Source organism: Eumetopias jubatus, unplaced genomic scaffold (genome assembly GCF_037043125.1).
Source record: "Eumetopias jubatus isolate StellerSeaLion01/CBP00866 unplaced genomic scaffold, mEumJub1_p1.0 scaffold_9, whole genome shotgun sequence".
Lineage (NCBI taxonomy): Eukaryota > Metazoa > Chordata > Mammalia > Carnivora > Otariidae > Eumetopias > Eumetopias jubatus.
The window spans coordinates 22488857-22502776 of record NW_028274815.1 but is presented as its reverse complement, the minus strand read 5'-3'; the positions used below and the strand labels follow the sequence as shown (position 1 = coordinate 22502776).

The window sequence follows — 13920 nt, the reverse complement described above, 5'->3', positions numbered from 1 at the left end:
GAATAAAGTCATCCCCAACATCAGCCTAGTGCCCTTTTCCCCAGAAAAGGAATCATCAAGTAGAAGAAAACAGTTCTTTTATTACAACTGTTTACATCATCTTGGGGTTTATGTCACCGTTGTGAACTGAGCCTCTGGATCAGCACCTGCTCCACAGAACGGACAACCTGGGTCAGAGGGCAAGCAGCACAGCAAAGGACTTGACCCAGTTCTAAGAGTGGTTCCCTGCCTCCACCCTTTCCCTGGCCCCAATTCTCACGGATTACCTGTCCTAAGCCCAGCTTTTCTGGGATGCCTGCACTTCTTGATTTTGATCCAGTAGCTGCTCATTTTCCTGTCTTTTACACTTAGGAAGTTCAAGCTCTGTCAGTTCCTCTAGCTGTAGGGGAGGATGGAGTTAGTACTCCTGCCCCGAATTATAGTTCAGCACTTTCTCAACACAGCCAGTCCGTGTTGAATGAGCCCTTCCTGTTCCTCTTGCTTACCTGCTCCTGAAGCCCTTCCTTCCTGCAGGGCCCAGCCCCACGCAGGGTGAGTGCGGCCACACAGCAGTAACCAGACAGGGCAGCCTCCGCTGCAGACATGAGCAAAGAAGGGATCCAGAGAGCCAAGGCTGTATCCTACAAGGCGAAGAGGAAAGGGGGGCCACTGAGAGGGAGCAGGACAGGAAGTAGGCAAGTAGGGGTGGTTGAAAGGGCCAGGGCCAAGGCCCTGGAGACTGCAAAAAGGCTGAGAAGAGCATGCACTCACATAGATTCTTGTGGGGTCAAATGGGCAGTCAGCCCGTCCAGGCCCCTGGTCCAGCGGTAGCAAAGGATTCAGCAGTCCTGGATGGCAGTCAGCAATCAGACGGCGGCCACCGTTGGCCACAGTGAGTGACACAGCAAGGAGGAGGCCCAGGGAGCAGGCGGCGGACAAGAGCAGGTTCACCAGAGCTACCACCAGCAGGGCCCAGTGCTGGCAGGGGCAGAAGATCAGGGTGAGCAGCTGGGCGCGCCGGCTGCCTCTCTCACTATAAGGCACCTTGGTTTCTGTTTGAGGCTCCTCCCACTTAAAGATGAAACTGAGTCGGGTCTCCATTTCCCTGACCCCAAGCCTCATTAAAGCTCCAGAAATCCCCTCTCACCAGTCGTGGGCGCAGAAGGTTCCTGGATGCCAAGAGGGCCACAAGTCCCACGGAAACACTCTGGAAGACACAAAGCCTGAAGCCCGCGCCGCTCTACGCCCCGCCTCCCCTCCCCCACGCCCGCGGCCCCGCCCCCCGCCGCCCTCACCAGCAGCCCCGAGCCCACGGAGATGACATTGGCCGTGGTGTACTCCGGGGTGACGGCGCCGCGGGGATTGGCCACGTGTCGCAGGACTGTACCGTGCAGCACGGCCCCCAGAAGCAGGTTCATGTGGCCCACCAGGATCAGCGCGAGGCCCACGCGCATAAGCCGCCGGGGGCCGCGGGCCGCGTCTGCAAAGCACGGGGGGAGGGGCAGGCCTGAGCCGGGAAAGGAACCGGACGGCCCCTCGTGGCCGCCGCCCCCGCCGGTGAACCAGGGGCTGTGGGGCGGGTGGCCGGCGGACGCAGGGGACCGAGCCCGGGTCCGGAAATTACCGAATCTGTAGAGGCGGCAGCACCTCATCGCGGCCCTCCGCGCCTCGCGGCCCTCCGCGCCCCGCCGCCGGGCAGCTCTCTCTACCTGGCCCCGGCCCCGCCCTCGCTCTCCCCGCCAGTCCCGCCCGCTCGCCACCTGAAGGCCCAGCCCCGCGCGCGCCCCAGGCGGGGCTCCGAGCCCGCGCCCCCTAGCGGCGAAGGCGCGCGCACGCACACACGCGCGCGCGCACACACACACACGCACACGCGCACACACACACACACACACACGACGCTTTTAGCAAAAAGTAGACTTTTATTACAGCAGCAACTGAGGCGAATCGAATGGCCCCCCAGGGCCACCACTGCAGCACCACCCTTCTCTCCCGCCCCGTCGGCCCCAGCGGGATTGTAGACTTCAGCTCCCCCAGTGCCCGTGGGCCTCCTTTCCACACAGGCTGGGCGGGAGCCGGCAGATCAGCTACTAGCCCCCAACTAGAAGGCGGCTGCTGAGAAGGCCCAGGCCCACGTCTGTGCAAAACAAGTAAACAAAGTGCAGAGGGGAGGAAGAGAAGGGAAAGGGGGAGGGTGATGCTCAGAACCAGGGAGCCCCAAAGCCCTCCTGAATAAGAAAGGAGAGAAGGGGCTTCACAGGGTAATACTGACTGGGGGGGAGGGGGCAGGAAGGCTGTCGCGCATCTAATGACGGCCACAGCTCTGATTAGGGGCCTGGCCCGAGTGAGCTCTAAGAGGAGACGGTGACAGCGGCTGAGTTGAGGGTGCTGTTCCTGGCAAAATTGAACTTGTTCAGGGTCTCCTCTAGCAGAGAAGTCAGTCGGCTCTGGTCAGCCTGGGGGAGAAGAGCTGGGTGAGACGGGACCAGAGGAGAATGGAGCGGCCAGGGCAGCTGCAGGCAGAAAGCTCACCTCGCTAATGAAGCCCAGCTGCACCAGCTCAGCTGCCAACTCCGGGATGTTCTCATCTGACAGAGAGAAGGGAGACGGTGAGCACGGTGTGCGAGTAAGGGGCCCACAGCCCGTCGGGGCAGCCCAGCTGGGAAGGAACGATAACAAGCGGAAACTACCACGTCTACCCTCCAGTCTTAGGAGCTAAGATATTCGTTCTATGTGCATCAACGTGTTGCTGCCCTGTAACCTTCTTCCCCACCCCTAAGAATGTCCCTCACAGATAAGACGCAGAGACTCTCATCCTCGGAAGGAAAGGAGAGACTCACTTGGCATCAGGTCACAGCTCAGGTGCCGGTTGAGTTTGTCCTCCAGCTTCAGAAGAAGCGTCAGCTGGAGAAGAGGACAGCCAGAAAATGAGGCTCCCCTTCTCCACCCACGGCCACCCTGCCCTTTGCAGCCCTGGCCCTGAGCCTTACGTGGTGTTTGACTCCCTCCTCCACTGACTCGATGTTGCACTGCATCAGCACCACCTAGGGAGAGGGGACACAGAGGGTCACCACGGTAGTATTACCAAGAAATAAAAAGCCCCCAACAGCTAGAAGACTTTGCAGCCTACAGGACAAGCTTGCTAGAAAGCAGAAACACCTTTTCTCTAAAGGACAAAGCCTTATTTGATGTGTGCTCTTCTCCCTTCCACCATGACCACAGAGACCTCCACACCCACTTAGCCCCACCTTGCGGGTCTCCACCTCAGCGGGTTCAGGTGTTGGAGTCTTGACAGAGGGGGGCACAACAGGTGACGTCACCTCCTCCTGCTGTGGCTGCTGGGGCCGAGGTAGCCCAAAGGCTGTCAAGGGGTAGATCCCATTCCTAGAGCAAGATCAAACAGGCCACAAAGGCTCTGTGAATGCCTCAGGACACCCACCCTGCTTCTTCAAGCAAGCCTTTCCTCTCACCCTTCTCTCACCTGACATCTTCAAGGAATTTATCCAATTCCAGAGCCGGTGACTGAGAGTACCTGCAGGAGAAGAGAAAGCACGTGAAAGGAAGGAAATAAGCAAAACAGCAGATTCACCAACTCCCAAAGAATGGACAGCTGACAGAACCCTCAGTGGCAGTGACAAATCTGTCCCTTTCAGACCCTCTCAGTTCATTACTCACAAAGTCTGTACTGGTTCTCTTCCTGGTCCTGCAGGAATTTCAGCCAGTACAGCACTGGTATCCATGTTTTTGGTGATCTCCTCCAGAGCATTCTCTGGGATCATGTCTGGAGGGCATGATGAAATGGAAAGTTATTAGTCAGATTAATGTCCTGGAAGGCCCAGGGGTCCTGGGCTGTAAAGAATTCCTTTGGAAGTGGAAAAGGAAAGAGAGCATTGCTAGTGATAGTTATTAACGCTCCGGATGGGTAGAAAATTCTTGGCAGGGCCAAGGGGACTCACGTTGGTGTCCCACAATGCAGTGGGCAGCAAGGAGTTTGAGCGAGGGCACTTCAAACAGTGCTGGGTGGAACAGAAGTTCTCTGGCTGTTGGTCTGCGAGCAGGCTCAGAATGCAGGCACTTTTGAATGAACTCCTAGAAAAGGGAATGAGGAAATAGAGTGGGAATCTGGCAACCAGACCACTGCGTTCATCATGACACTTCACTCATACTTAGCACAGGCTTTGTACATACTAGGTGGTCAGCACTGGTTGAGGGAGTAAACTGTTACATGTATCTGAAAGGGCTTTAAGGTATTAACATGAAAGGTACCGTTCATGGTTTTTCTGGTTTTAATTGTTTTTCTACTCTCCAACCACAAGCTTTCTCTTTTTCTTTACTATTCAAACTTCCCAATTCTTTTTCCTGATTTTCTACTTCCACGCTTTAACGGCCCACTCACTGCCTGCCTTCCTCTCCGACTCTCACCGAAGTTACCTCTCTGTTCCCAAACCTATCTGCTGTGGTCAACAGTATTCACCACCTTTTTATTTCCCAAGCCAACTACCACAATTTCCTTTGTCTCCTACAATCATTGATTGAGTTCACTGGCTTTCCCCAAGCTTCCTCTGCACGCACACACACCCCTTTCCCACCTCCCGTAGGTCCCATGACGATTAACCTGCTTTTCTTTTCCTCCTTACAAACTTGAAGGCCAAGAAGGTCATATACCTAATCTGTCACTTTTTTTTTTAAGATTTTATTTATTTATTTGAGAGAGAGAGAATGAGAGATAGAGAGCACGAGAGGGAAGAGGGTCAGAGGGAGAAGCAGACTCCCTGCTGAGCAGGGAGCCCGATGTGGGACTCGATCCCGTGACTCCAGGATCATGACCTGAGCCGAAGGCAGCCGCCCAACCAACTGAGCCACCCAGGCGCCCCCTAATCTGTCACTTGAATGCCCCAACCTAATGCTGAACTAGAGACGTAGCCCACACTAGCCTTGGGACCTCCCACTGGCCCCCCGCCACACTATCTAATGTTACCAACGATCCTTGTTTGGACCTTCCCATCTAGCCTCTACTTACTGTCGTCTACTGATTCAGAACCTTACACCCTTTAAATCTCAGCTTGTTATTTCAGGGCACTTTCCCTACATAAAACTCTAGAAATATAAAACCCCAAATGACAGATTTAATTCGAACTGGTCAATTTGTTTAAAAATATCAAGATGGTTGTCTGAGAGCATATACCAATTACCTGAGGTAATCATTACATTAGTTTACCTCCAGGTAGACACACCTAAATTAACACACTACCTTTACACCCAGTACTACCCATCTTAAACCCTTAACCTGTGTGTGTGTATATACAAAGAACAACATAGGTACCGCCTAGGGAAATATTCAAATATTCACTGCTTCTGCCTGTCCTTTCTGCTTTCTGTTTTCTTGCTCTTAGAAGACAGCATATTCCAAGTAAGTAAAAAGGAAGAAAAACCTAAAGAACATTTCAAAGTCTGTTCAGGGAGTGATCCAGAAGATTCTTACCCTCTGTAATGGGTCTTCTAGAAGCTGGATGGCACTGCTGATAGCTTCCTGTGGCACATATGAGGACTCTCCATTGCCCTGAATCTCCAGCACTGCCATCTGCAGTGAGAGGGAACAGAAAAGACCAGCAGAAACTTCAGAACTTCAGTGCTCCAAAATCACCCCCTCAAGACCTTACTTGTCCTCCCTCCATTTCCCCCTTCCATCTTCTAACTTGACCCCTTTCCAACACCACTGTTTGTGGTTTCCTCACCTCCAGTGCACACATGCCAAAGGAGTAGATGTCCACTGCTGTTGTCACATTAGTGACTTCTAGGGAAAAGAGAGAAGCCTTTGGTGAATCAGAGGATGGGGGCAAGGGGTTGCAGAAATGCCTTTTAAAAACTTTTTGTAAGCCAGCAGAGAACTAGAAGTTTCAGTTCTATTACCTCTGGGCCTCAGGTTATAAGGTGGAAACCTGGAGAACAGGGAGAGGGCAGAGAAACTGGTGCCTCACCTCCATACTCTGGTGCAAAGAAGTGTAGATTCTTCTGCTCTTCCCGACAAGTCTTCACATGATTGTTGATAGTGTCAGGAGCCACTGGGAGTAGGGGAGATACCCACAATCTGACCACCATCAACAAAGCATAGTCTCACTCCAGAGAGAGGTCCCCAAAAGCCAAATTCTCTCCTGATGACTCTAACCCTCAAGGCGCAAACCTGTCCTTTTCCCATCTTGAACCACAGACTAAACATGAACACCACCTACCTCCCCTTTCTTGGGTCAACTGCTTCTCATTTAAGGTCCCTAATTCAGCAGCAACAAACACTCCACACTAAACTAATAGGTATACAGGGGCCTTGAGCTGGCCAAGAAGCAATGGAGGCTAAGGAAAAACTTTTGCTTGTGATCTGCTCACCTTCCCCAAAGCTCAGGAATATCTAATCCCTGTCACATGAAAACGTGTGGTCTAGTTCTTTCAGCTACCCTGCAAATAGCATTAAAAACATAGGCAGCCCTTTCTAATCTGGGACAATTAAAGATCTCAGAAACCCGGAGAAAAAAAGGTAAGAAGGATTAACAGTACAACCAACTAGATAGCCTCCTTCTCACCCACCTTTGCTGCCTAAAACTCAAAAACAGCTCAAAGTTGAACCAATACCCTTGAATCAGTCTCATTTAATCCACCAAAATTTCAGTCTCCTGCTCTACTCCCTTATTCCTCAACACTGCTGCCACAGGCCTTAACGAGGAACCAGGGCCGGGCCCAATTTGGACTCACTCAGATCGTCAACAATGACAACAGATCACAGAGAGTCTGGGAGCACAGTATGATTTAGGGAACCAGCCTGATGATGAAGGGAAATAAGAATCCAGGACAAAAATGGCCAGCCAGGCAGAATCCACAGGAAACAAGCAAGTTATGGAAGGGCAAGCACGTGGAGGCCCGGTAGGGAGAAGCCAAGCAGGCATAACTAGGCAGGGGAAGTAGGGGAACAGGGCTTGCTCCCACGACTGCATGCACTGGGCAGCCGCAAAGGGGAGCAGACGGAGCACAAACAGAGCCCCACATGGGGCAACAGGGAGCTCTCACCATTAGCAAAAATCCTATGAAAGACTGTTGGGAACAGAGCAGCCCGTAAGCGGGAGGGAGGAAAACAGAGAAAAGTTGTGAGCAATGGAGCAGCCAAGCCCCAGACAAATGGACACACAAACCACACAAAGACACAGCACACAGAAATGTTATACACAGCACACAGATACACAGCAAATGAAAGCACTCACAGCAGGCACAGCCTGGAACCTCCTTTGGTAGGGTCTGGCCCCAGGGGCTCAAGTCAGACCTTAGACCCAACTCTTGCCCTTTTCCAACCTCCTATCAAGATCTCTGGATTAATCCACTTCCCTCCAAAAAAGGTGTAAGATTGACCCTACCCCCTAATTACCCCTAGCAAAGTCCTATCTCTTACCACCAGCCCACACCTCAGAATTTGGCTCTACTCTCCCCACTCCTTTCACCTTACCCCCATGGTTCCCAAATTCCCGAGGCTCCCCTGCCCAGAACCTCTCCCTCCCCTCACCAGAGCCAATCTTGATGAGTCCGTTGTGCTGGATGAAGATGGTGTCACAGGTCAGGTTCCCATGGATGATGGGGGGGTCACAGGAGTGCAGGTAGCTGTGGGGGCACTGGGCTGTTAGAGGGGCCACTGGGAAATTAAGGGCAGGGGGAACCCAAGGGTTAAGAGGAGCAAGGGCCTGGTCTCCTGCTGGTCACCACAGAGATAATCCCCACACTCTGAATCTCCATTACGCCTGATGAGTTAAAATAGCTGGATAAGCACTAGGAGAAAGAGGTGGGAGATAGCATCGTGGTCAGGGCATTAGGATGGACCCTTTAAAAGACAATAGGGGCCTAATCTTGACAGTATGGGACAGTATGGAGTAGTGCCCTAAAATCTGTTTGGAGAAACTAAACCAGGAAATAGGGGAAAAACACTAACCAGATCCTACTTACCTAAGGGCAGAGAGGATTTGCGTGCACCAGCGCTTCCAAGCCTGGAACAGTTTGACCAAAGGGTCAGCAGTAATCCCCTCTCTTAACCCTCCAACTAGTTCTCCTCCATCCCTTCCCGATTAGAGCTTCATGATTAATATAATCTTTTTAAAACCCCTAAACCAGCCTAAAGCTTTGTCTGCTCTGCCTCCATACCTTTTCATTCATAGTCTTGTGGTTCTTTTTGGTCTTCTTCAGAAACTGCTTAAGACTCCCAGATGACATGTATTCTGTGATAAAAATGACCTGGAGAGGCAAAGCACTCAAATAAGGCCTTAGAGTAGAAATGATCCCCTACCTGATGACATGTATACCAGATATGTATTAGATTTGGAAGTCTGGTGGTGGCGGTTGTTTTAAGTTTCCCTTTTGTTGTTAGCACCACTTCCTTAGATTTAACAGGACGAAAAAAAACTACTGAACAAGAGCTATGGGAAGTAGGGATGCCTGGGTGATTCAGTCTGTTAAGCGTCTGCCTTTGGCTCAGGTCATGATCCCAGGGTCCTGTGATCGAGTCCTGCATCGGGCTCCTTGCTCAGTGGGGAGCCTGCTTTTCCTTCTGCCTGCCGCTCCCCCTGCTTGTGTGCTGACAAATAAATAAAATCTTTAAAAAAAAGAAAAAGAAAGGGGCGCCTGGGTGGCTCAGATGGTTGGGCGTCTGCCTTTGGCTCGGGTCATGATCCCAGGGTCATGGGATCAAGCCCCACATTGGGCTCCTGGCTCAGTGAGGAGCCTGCTTCTCCCCCTGCCTCTCTCCCTCCTCATGCTTTCTCTCTCTGTATCTCTCTGTCCCAAATGAATAAATAAAATCTTTAAAAAAGAAAAAATTTAAAAAAAAACAAAGAAAAAGAAAGAAAAAAGAAAAGAGCTATGGGAAAGAAACAAAAGTTTGCTCATTTCTGCCCCATCACCAGACAAAAGGCATAGGACATAGACAAAGCCCTACTTTCATCTCCACAACAGCCGATTCCAGTTTTGTTTCAAAACTACCTTATTTTTATCTCTGAATGTAAAAAGAACAATAAATGTAGCTAGTCTCTTTGCGGTAAACTCAAGAAAAAGTTCTTACCCTGGCCTTGTTCTCTTTAATGTCAGCCCAATACTTGTGAAACTTAACAATGTTGAGATGTTCCAACTGAATCAGATTATCAAACACAGCACGGACCTTTTCCTGAAAGCAGGGGAGAGTGTGAGATAACAGGGTTCAGAAATCACTATAATCCTGAAAAGCCATTCCTTATCCCTCCCCAGAAATGATCTAATCCCGACATACTCTCCTCCTACTCAGCTTCTCAACACCAATTCCTCTTTAACACCTGCATTCTTTATTTTTTACTTAAATTCAATTAATTAACATAAAATGTATTATTTAAGGGGTACAGTTCTGTGATTCATCAGTCTTATATAACAATCAGTCTTATCTAGCACTCACCACAACACATACCCTCCCCAATGTCCATCATCTAGCCACCTCATCCTTTCACCCCTCCCCTCCAGCAACCCTGTTTGTTTCAAGAGTCTCTTATGGTTTGTCTCCCCTCTGGTTTTGTCTTGTTTCATAACACCTGCATTCTAACACCCCACAGGCTACATCCTTTCACCATTACCTACCTCCTGCAGCTTGTAGTTCTTGCGTTCAGAGAACTGGACCTCATTCCACACAACTTCTACACCCTCCTCTGTATCCATGGCCAGGTATGCACTGTCAATACCTGGTACATTCCGTTGATTCACCTGAGAAGAAATTCAAATGGAAAGGAATTATCAAAGTTGCCTTATAAACCCTCCATTTTAATACTCTACATGATCATCCTCTCCTAGGCTCTGATCTGTTAAAGTTTGGTCTGCCCCTTTGAGATTTTCCCCTTCCACTTTGCACTTAGAATTCACTCCCGCAGGAATGACACTACAACCACCTTACCTCTTCTCGCCTCTTCTGCCACCGCCCACATGGTGACTCTTCCAAGATCTCAGACTCATCTTCACTTTCTTCTTCTTCCTCTGGGGAAGCAGCTGAGGTCGTGGAGGTCACAGGAGGTGACACTGACGTCAGGCCAGGAGCTGAGGATGAGGATTCTACCTTTGGGTCTGAGCCACTGCTGACTACTGTCTGGGACTCCCCCTCCGACATGCTGGAACAAACACTCAGGCCTGCATTGGTTGGGGCAAGGATGGAGGGAGAAGGCAGAAAGGGTCAGGATAGATCCATAAAGATTTAATTCTGGGGCACCTGGGTGAGTTCAAGCCCCACGTTGGGCTTCATGCTTAATCCTAATAACCTCATCTGGGGTTAAAAAGGAAACAAACCATATACCTCCCTTATTTCCTCTAAATCCAAAATCAAATTAATCCTGTCTGAACACTGAAACATTAACTACTCTCTTATCTAGAGAAGGGAACTTATGTTGGTTGAAGATGACCCACCAGGAGTGGCAAACCTGATTTATGACAATACAACCCCCATTAGTAAGGTCCAAATGAACGGCCAAATCAGGGACAGACACCACTCCTTCTCAGCAATACTCACCCAAAACCTTCCCTTTGAATCCTCGCCTGCCTCTATTTGCACTGTGCTCAAGAACTAAGCTACATGGGCCCTGTTCAGAACAGATGACTCCAGACCCCAAAATGTTCCACTGATTCAGCCCTAAAGCTGGACTTGTAGCACTCTGAGAATTTATCCAGCTGAAACCCTCAGCTAATTTATTCCATTAGAATTCTGGTATTTGCTATCTGTCCCTCCTATACACAGATCAAGTCTGCCAGTCCATGCTGAGGCTACCTTGGCCCAGGTGACTGGCAGTGGTTAGTGACTTCATCCCTGATGATCTCACCTTCCCTGTGATGTGAGTGTGCAAATGGGTATTGGTTAGCAACATTTTTTTTCATTCACTCATTCAACAAATGTTTATTAAGCACTTACTGTAGGCCAAGCACTGGGCTAGGTACTTGAGATACACTAGTGAATAAAATAAATGAGATGCCCACATTCATGGAGCCACAAATTTAAACTGATCTAGAACTTGCAGATTCCAGCTTTCATTTCATTCACATGGCTCAAAGCTCCACCCTCTGGGATACTAGACCTGACAGAGATATTCCCTCAAGAACAAATAACTCAAGGGGCACCAGGGTAGATCAGTCTGTTAAGCATCTGTCTTGGCTCAGGTCCTGGGTCCTGGGATCAAACCCAGAATCTGGCTCCCGGCTCAGCCGGGGAGTCTGCTTCCCCCTCTGCCACTCCCCATGCGCATGGGCTCTCCTGCTCTCAAATGAATAAAATCTTAAAAAGAAAATATTTTTTTAAAAAAAGAACAAATAACTCAAGATATGGCAGTTACAGGAAAAAGTACTATATAGTATAATATTTTTTTCAAGATACATGGCTACTTGGAAGAAAAAGAATTCTCAAAAGCTAAATGTCATTAACTTGTCCAGTCACAGGACAACCGCTGAATGTTATTCCAAATCTCTAAGAACAATGGCTGTGAAGGAGTTGAAACCTGCGTGTGCTGGGCTCAAAGGAGGGCTCCAGTATGAAAGTGACATTCTGGAAAGCAGATTTCCTCCTCTAAGTCAGTTCAGAATATAGAAGCCTCTGACTAACACCAATCTTTTGAAAAGCCCTCATTTTAGAACTCTTGGATACCCGCTTCTGCCAATCTCCACCCCCAGCCTACACTATGTTCAACCCAAATCAGGAGATTCTTATTTGATGACATTCTAGTAAATACCAGAGAACCACAACACACTACAGAGAAAATCTGGCAAGATATTCTTTCCCTGTTATTTTCTAGGTCCTGACTATCATAGAGTTTATTCAACCAGCCAAGAAAGCTACTATCTGTATATCTAAGTAATCTACCAGAAAATGAGTTAGAGATCATTTTCCTTTTTCTTCCCCTGAAAAGTAAGAAAGTAATAAGAAAGTTCTTATGGATTACTTCCTAGAGCACCTATATTTATAGAATGCATCTTGAATCTGAACAGCTAAGTAAAATTTCCAGCTAGATTATAATAGGAAATACCAGTGAAGTTCTAATACAGGAAGCCTGTAACCAATGGGCTCTAAGGAAACCTCTGGACTCGGCACAGACAATCCACAGAACACCACAAAAGAAGCCAATCCTTTACCGGTCACAGACATGTCCTTGGAATGTGCTTGTCTTCTCCCTCCCCAAGCTTTCCCCAGCAGGCAAAAGGAAGGCACTGCCCAAGATCCCCCAGCACTTCCCCTCCTGATGAAGAAACCATTGTAACGCTGGGATTTTCATCTCAGGGTCATTCAGAGATGTAAGAGATCACATACGGAAAAGGTCATTTACGCCCCTACAAGGGAATCTCCTCGCCGCCTCCAGCAACCCCGAGAATAGTATGTTCACTTCTGAGCAGTGTAGGTAGATCGTCGCGCAAAGTTTTTCTCGGAGACTTTTATTTATTGGACTGCAGCCCCTCTGCATTTCAACTCCTCGGCGACAGCTCACAGGCCACAGGCCTCTGAGCTACCCTCACCCCGAGCAGACCAAAGGGCCTCCGGGACCCACAGGACTGTCCGGTCAGACGTCAAGCAAGAGCAGGGGACGGCTTCACGCTCCAACAGGTCGCCCTGCCCACGGTCTGCAAGGGAGCGCCTGCAGTCCCGCAGGCCCGGGAGCCAGCGGCTGCCACCTCATCAAAGGCCGGCCCCGCGGCGCCGTCAGGGCGCAGGCCACGCCCCCGCGCAGTCGGCGCGCCGGCCTCCGCCAGCAGGCGCGGCCCCGACGCTGCGCTTCCGCAGGCCGCGGGGCCCGCCACCACCGCCCCCGCCGCCGGCCCCGCCTCTCGTCAGCCCCAGTTCGACGCGAACGCCCCGGCCTCGCGCCCCGCGCCGGCAGAATTCTGGGTCGCCGCAACTCTGGGCAGGCCCGGCAGAGACTGTGGGGCCCGGGCGGCCCCTCGGTTCCGGCGGGCCGGGCCTGGGCCGCCGAGCGAGCAGAGCCGCCACCAGACACCCGCCTGCCGGGGTCCCAGCACCCCGGGCCGCGGAGGCCGACCTTCCATCTTCTCGCCGAACCCCTTCCTCCCGCTCATTCCCCTCGGCGCTTACCTCCTGACTCCGCTCCCCGCAGCCTGCGCTTCAGCTCCAGCTCGGGTTCGGGGTCGTGGACCAGAGAGACTCCCTCACAGCTGCGCTCCGCAGCGCAACCGAACTGCGGGCCCCGCCCTCGCGGCGTCCGGACCAACAGATGGGCGGTGCCGCACTGCCGTTGGGTTTCCATTGGATAAGGCGGTCAAGGTGGGCGGTGCCCCGGGAAGACGGTCGCTCGCTGGCCTAGTCTTCAATCCCGTCTCCTCCCCTTGAGCCTGTCCGGCGGAGACATCTCGGAGGCTTCGGTGTGTTCGGTCTCAACTGGGGCTAGTCTCTCTGTCCATCCCTCCGTCCAGTCCAGGTGCCCCCGATGATTCTGCTGGGCGAAAGGCCTTCCCTCTCTTCTTGAAGGCGCCATGACAGTTCTGGTCCGACTGAAAGACAAAAGGAGCGAAAGACGTAGCCTCAATCCGGGAGGAGCGCCCATCCACTTTATTTGGGGGGGCGAGACTGCGCAGGACACCCATTCTTCAGAAAACTTAAAAATTTTCCTGAATTTATATTCTGAAAATTGCAGAGCACTGATATTTGCCAAAACTTTGCAAGAGGTTTTCACAGATAACTCGTTTGATCCTCACAAAAAATTGAAATTATCATTCAATGCTAATTGACAAATGCAAGAAAACTGAATCAGAGGCATTAAACTTCTCCAAAAGTTGATAGAAGCCAGATCTAGCATCCAAACAGATTTATCAAAGGCTTCCTTGAAAAGATGTTTGGGAAAATTTTGGATTGACTTCGAGGAAGTGGAAAGAAAAGATTCTGGGTGAGCCCATTGATCTGCGAAAACTAAACGCTGA

The 13920-nt window shown here is 50.7% G+C and overlaps 2 protein-coding genes across 3 annotated transcripts; both read right to left on the bottom strand.

Annotated features, from left to right (window-relative positions):
- Positions 1-60: 60 nt before the first annotated feature.
- Positions 61-1699, bottom strand: KRTCAP3 (keratinocyte associated protein 3). 2 transcript variants are annotated; one of them, XM_028099531.1, is made up of 7 exons: positions 1604-1699; positions 1275-1459; positions 1127-1186; positions 751-957; positions 486-620; positions 267-379; positions 61-167 (listed from the first exon to the last, which is right to left on the bottom strand). In XM_028099531.1, exons 1-6 carry the CDS (start codon positions 1629-1631, stop codon positions 272-274), a joined length of 723 nt encoding a protein of 240 aa, XP_027955332.1. In that variant the 5' UTR covers positions 1632-1699; the 3' UTR covers positions 61-167; positions 267-271. The 2 variants fall into 2 exon arrangements, with proteins under 2 accessions (XP_027955332.1, XP_027955333.1); XM_028099532.1 differs by having other exon boundaries at positions 61-146.
- A 179-nt stretch (positions 1700-1878) lies between these two features.
- On the bottom strand, positions 1879-13260 carry NRBP1 (nuclear receptor binding protein 1). Its single transcript, XM_028099488.2, has 18 exons — positions 13079-13260; positions 9914-10143; positions 9604-9726; positions 9062-9163; positions 8149-8238; positions 7954-7994; positions 7520-7614; positions 5955-6038; positions 5712-5770; positions 5459-5557; positions 3933-4065; positions 3652-3757; positions 3458-3508; positions 3225-3360; positions 2967-3020; positions 2817-2880; positions 2509-2564; positions 1879-2432 (listed from the first exon to the last, which is right to left on the bottom strand). The coding sequence occupies exons 1-18, from the start codon at positions 13248-13250 to the stop codon at positions 2328-2330; spliced, it is 1800 nt and encodes a 599-aa protein (XP_027955289.2). The 5' UTR covers positions 13251-13260; the 3' UTR covers positions 1879-2327.
- Positions 13261-13920: the final 660 nt, after the last annotated feature.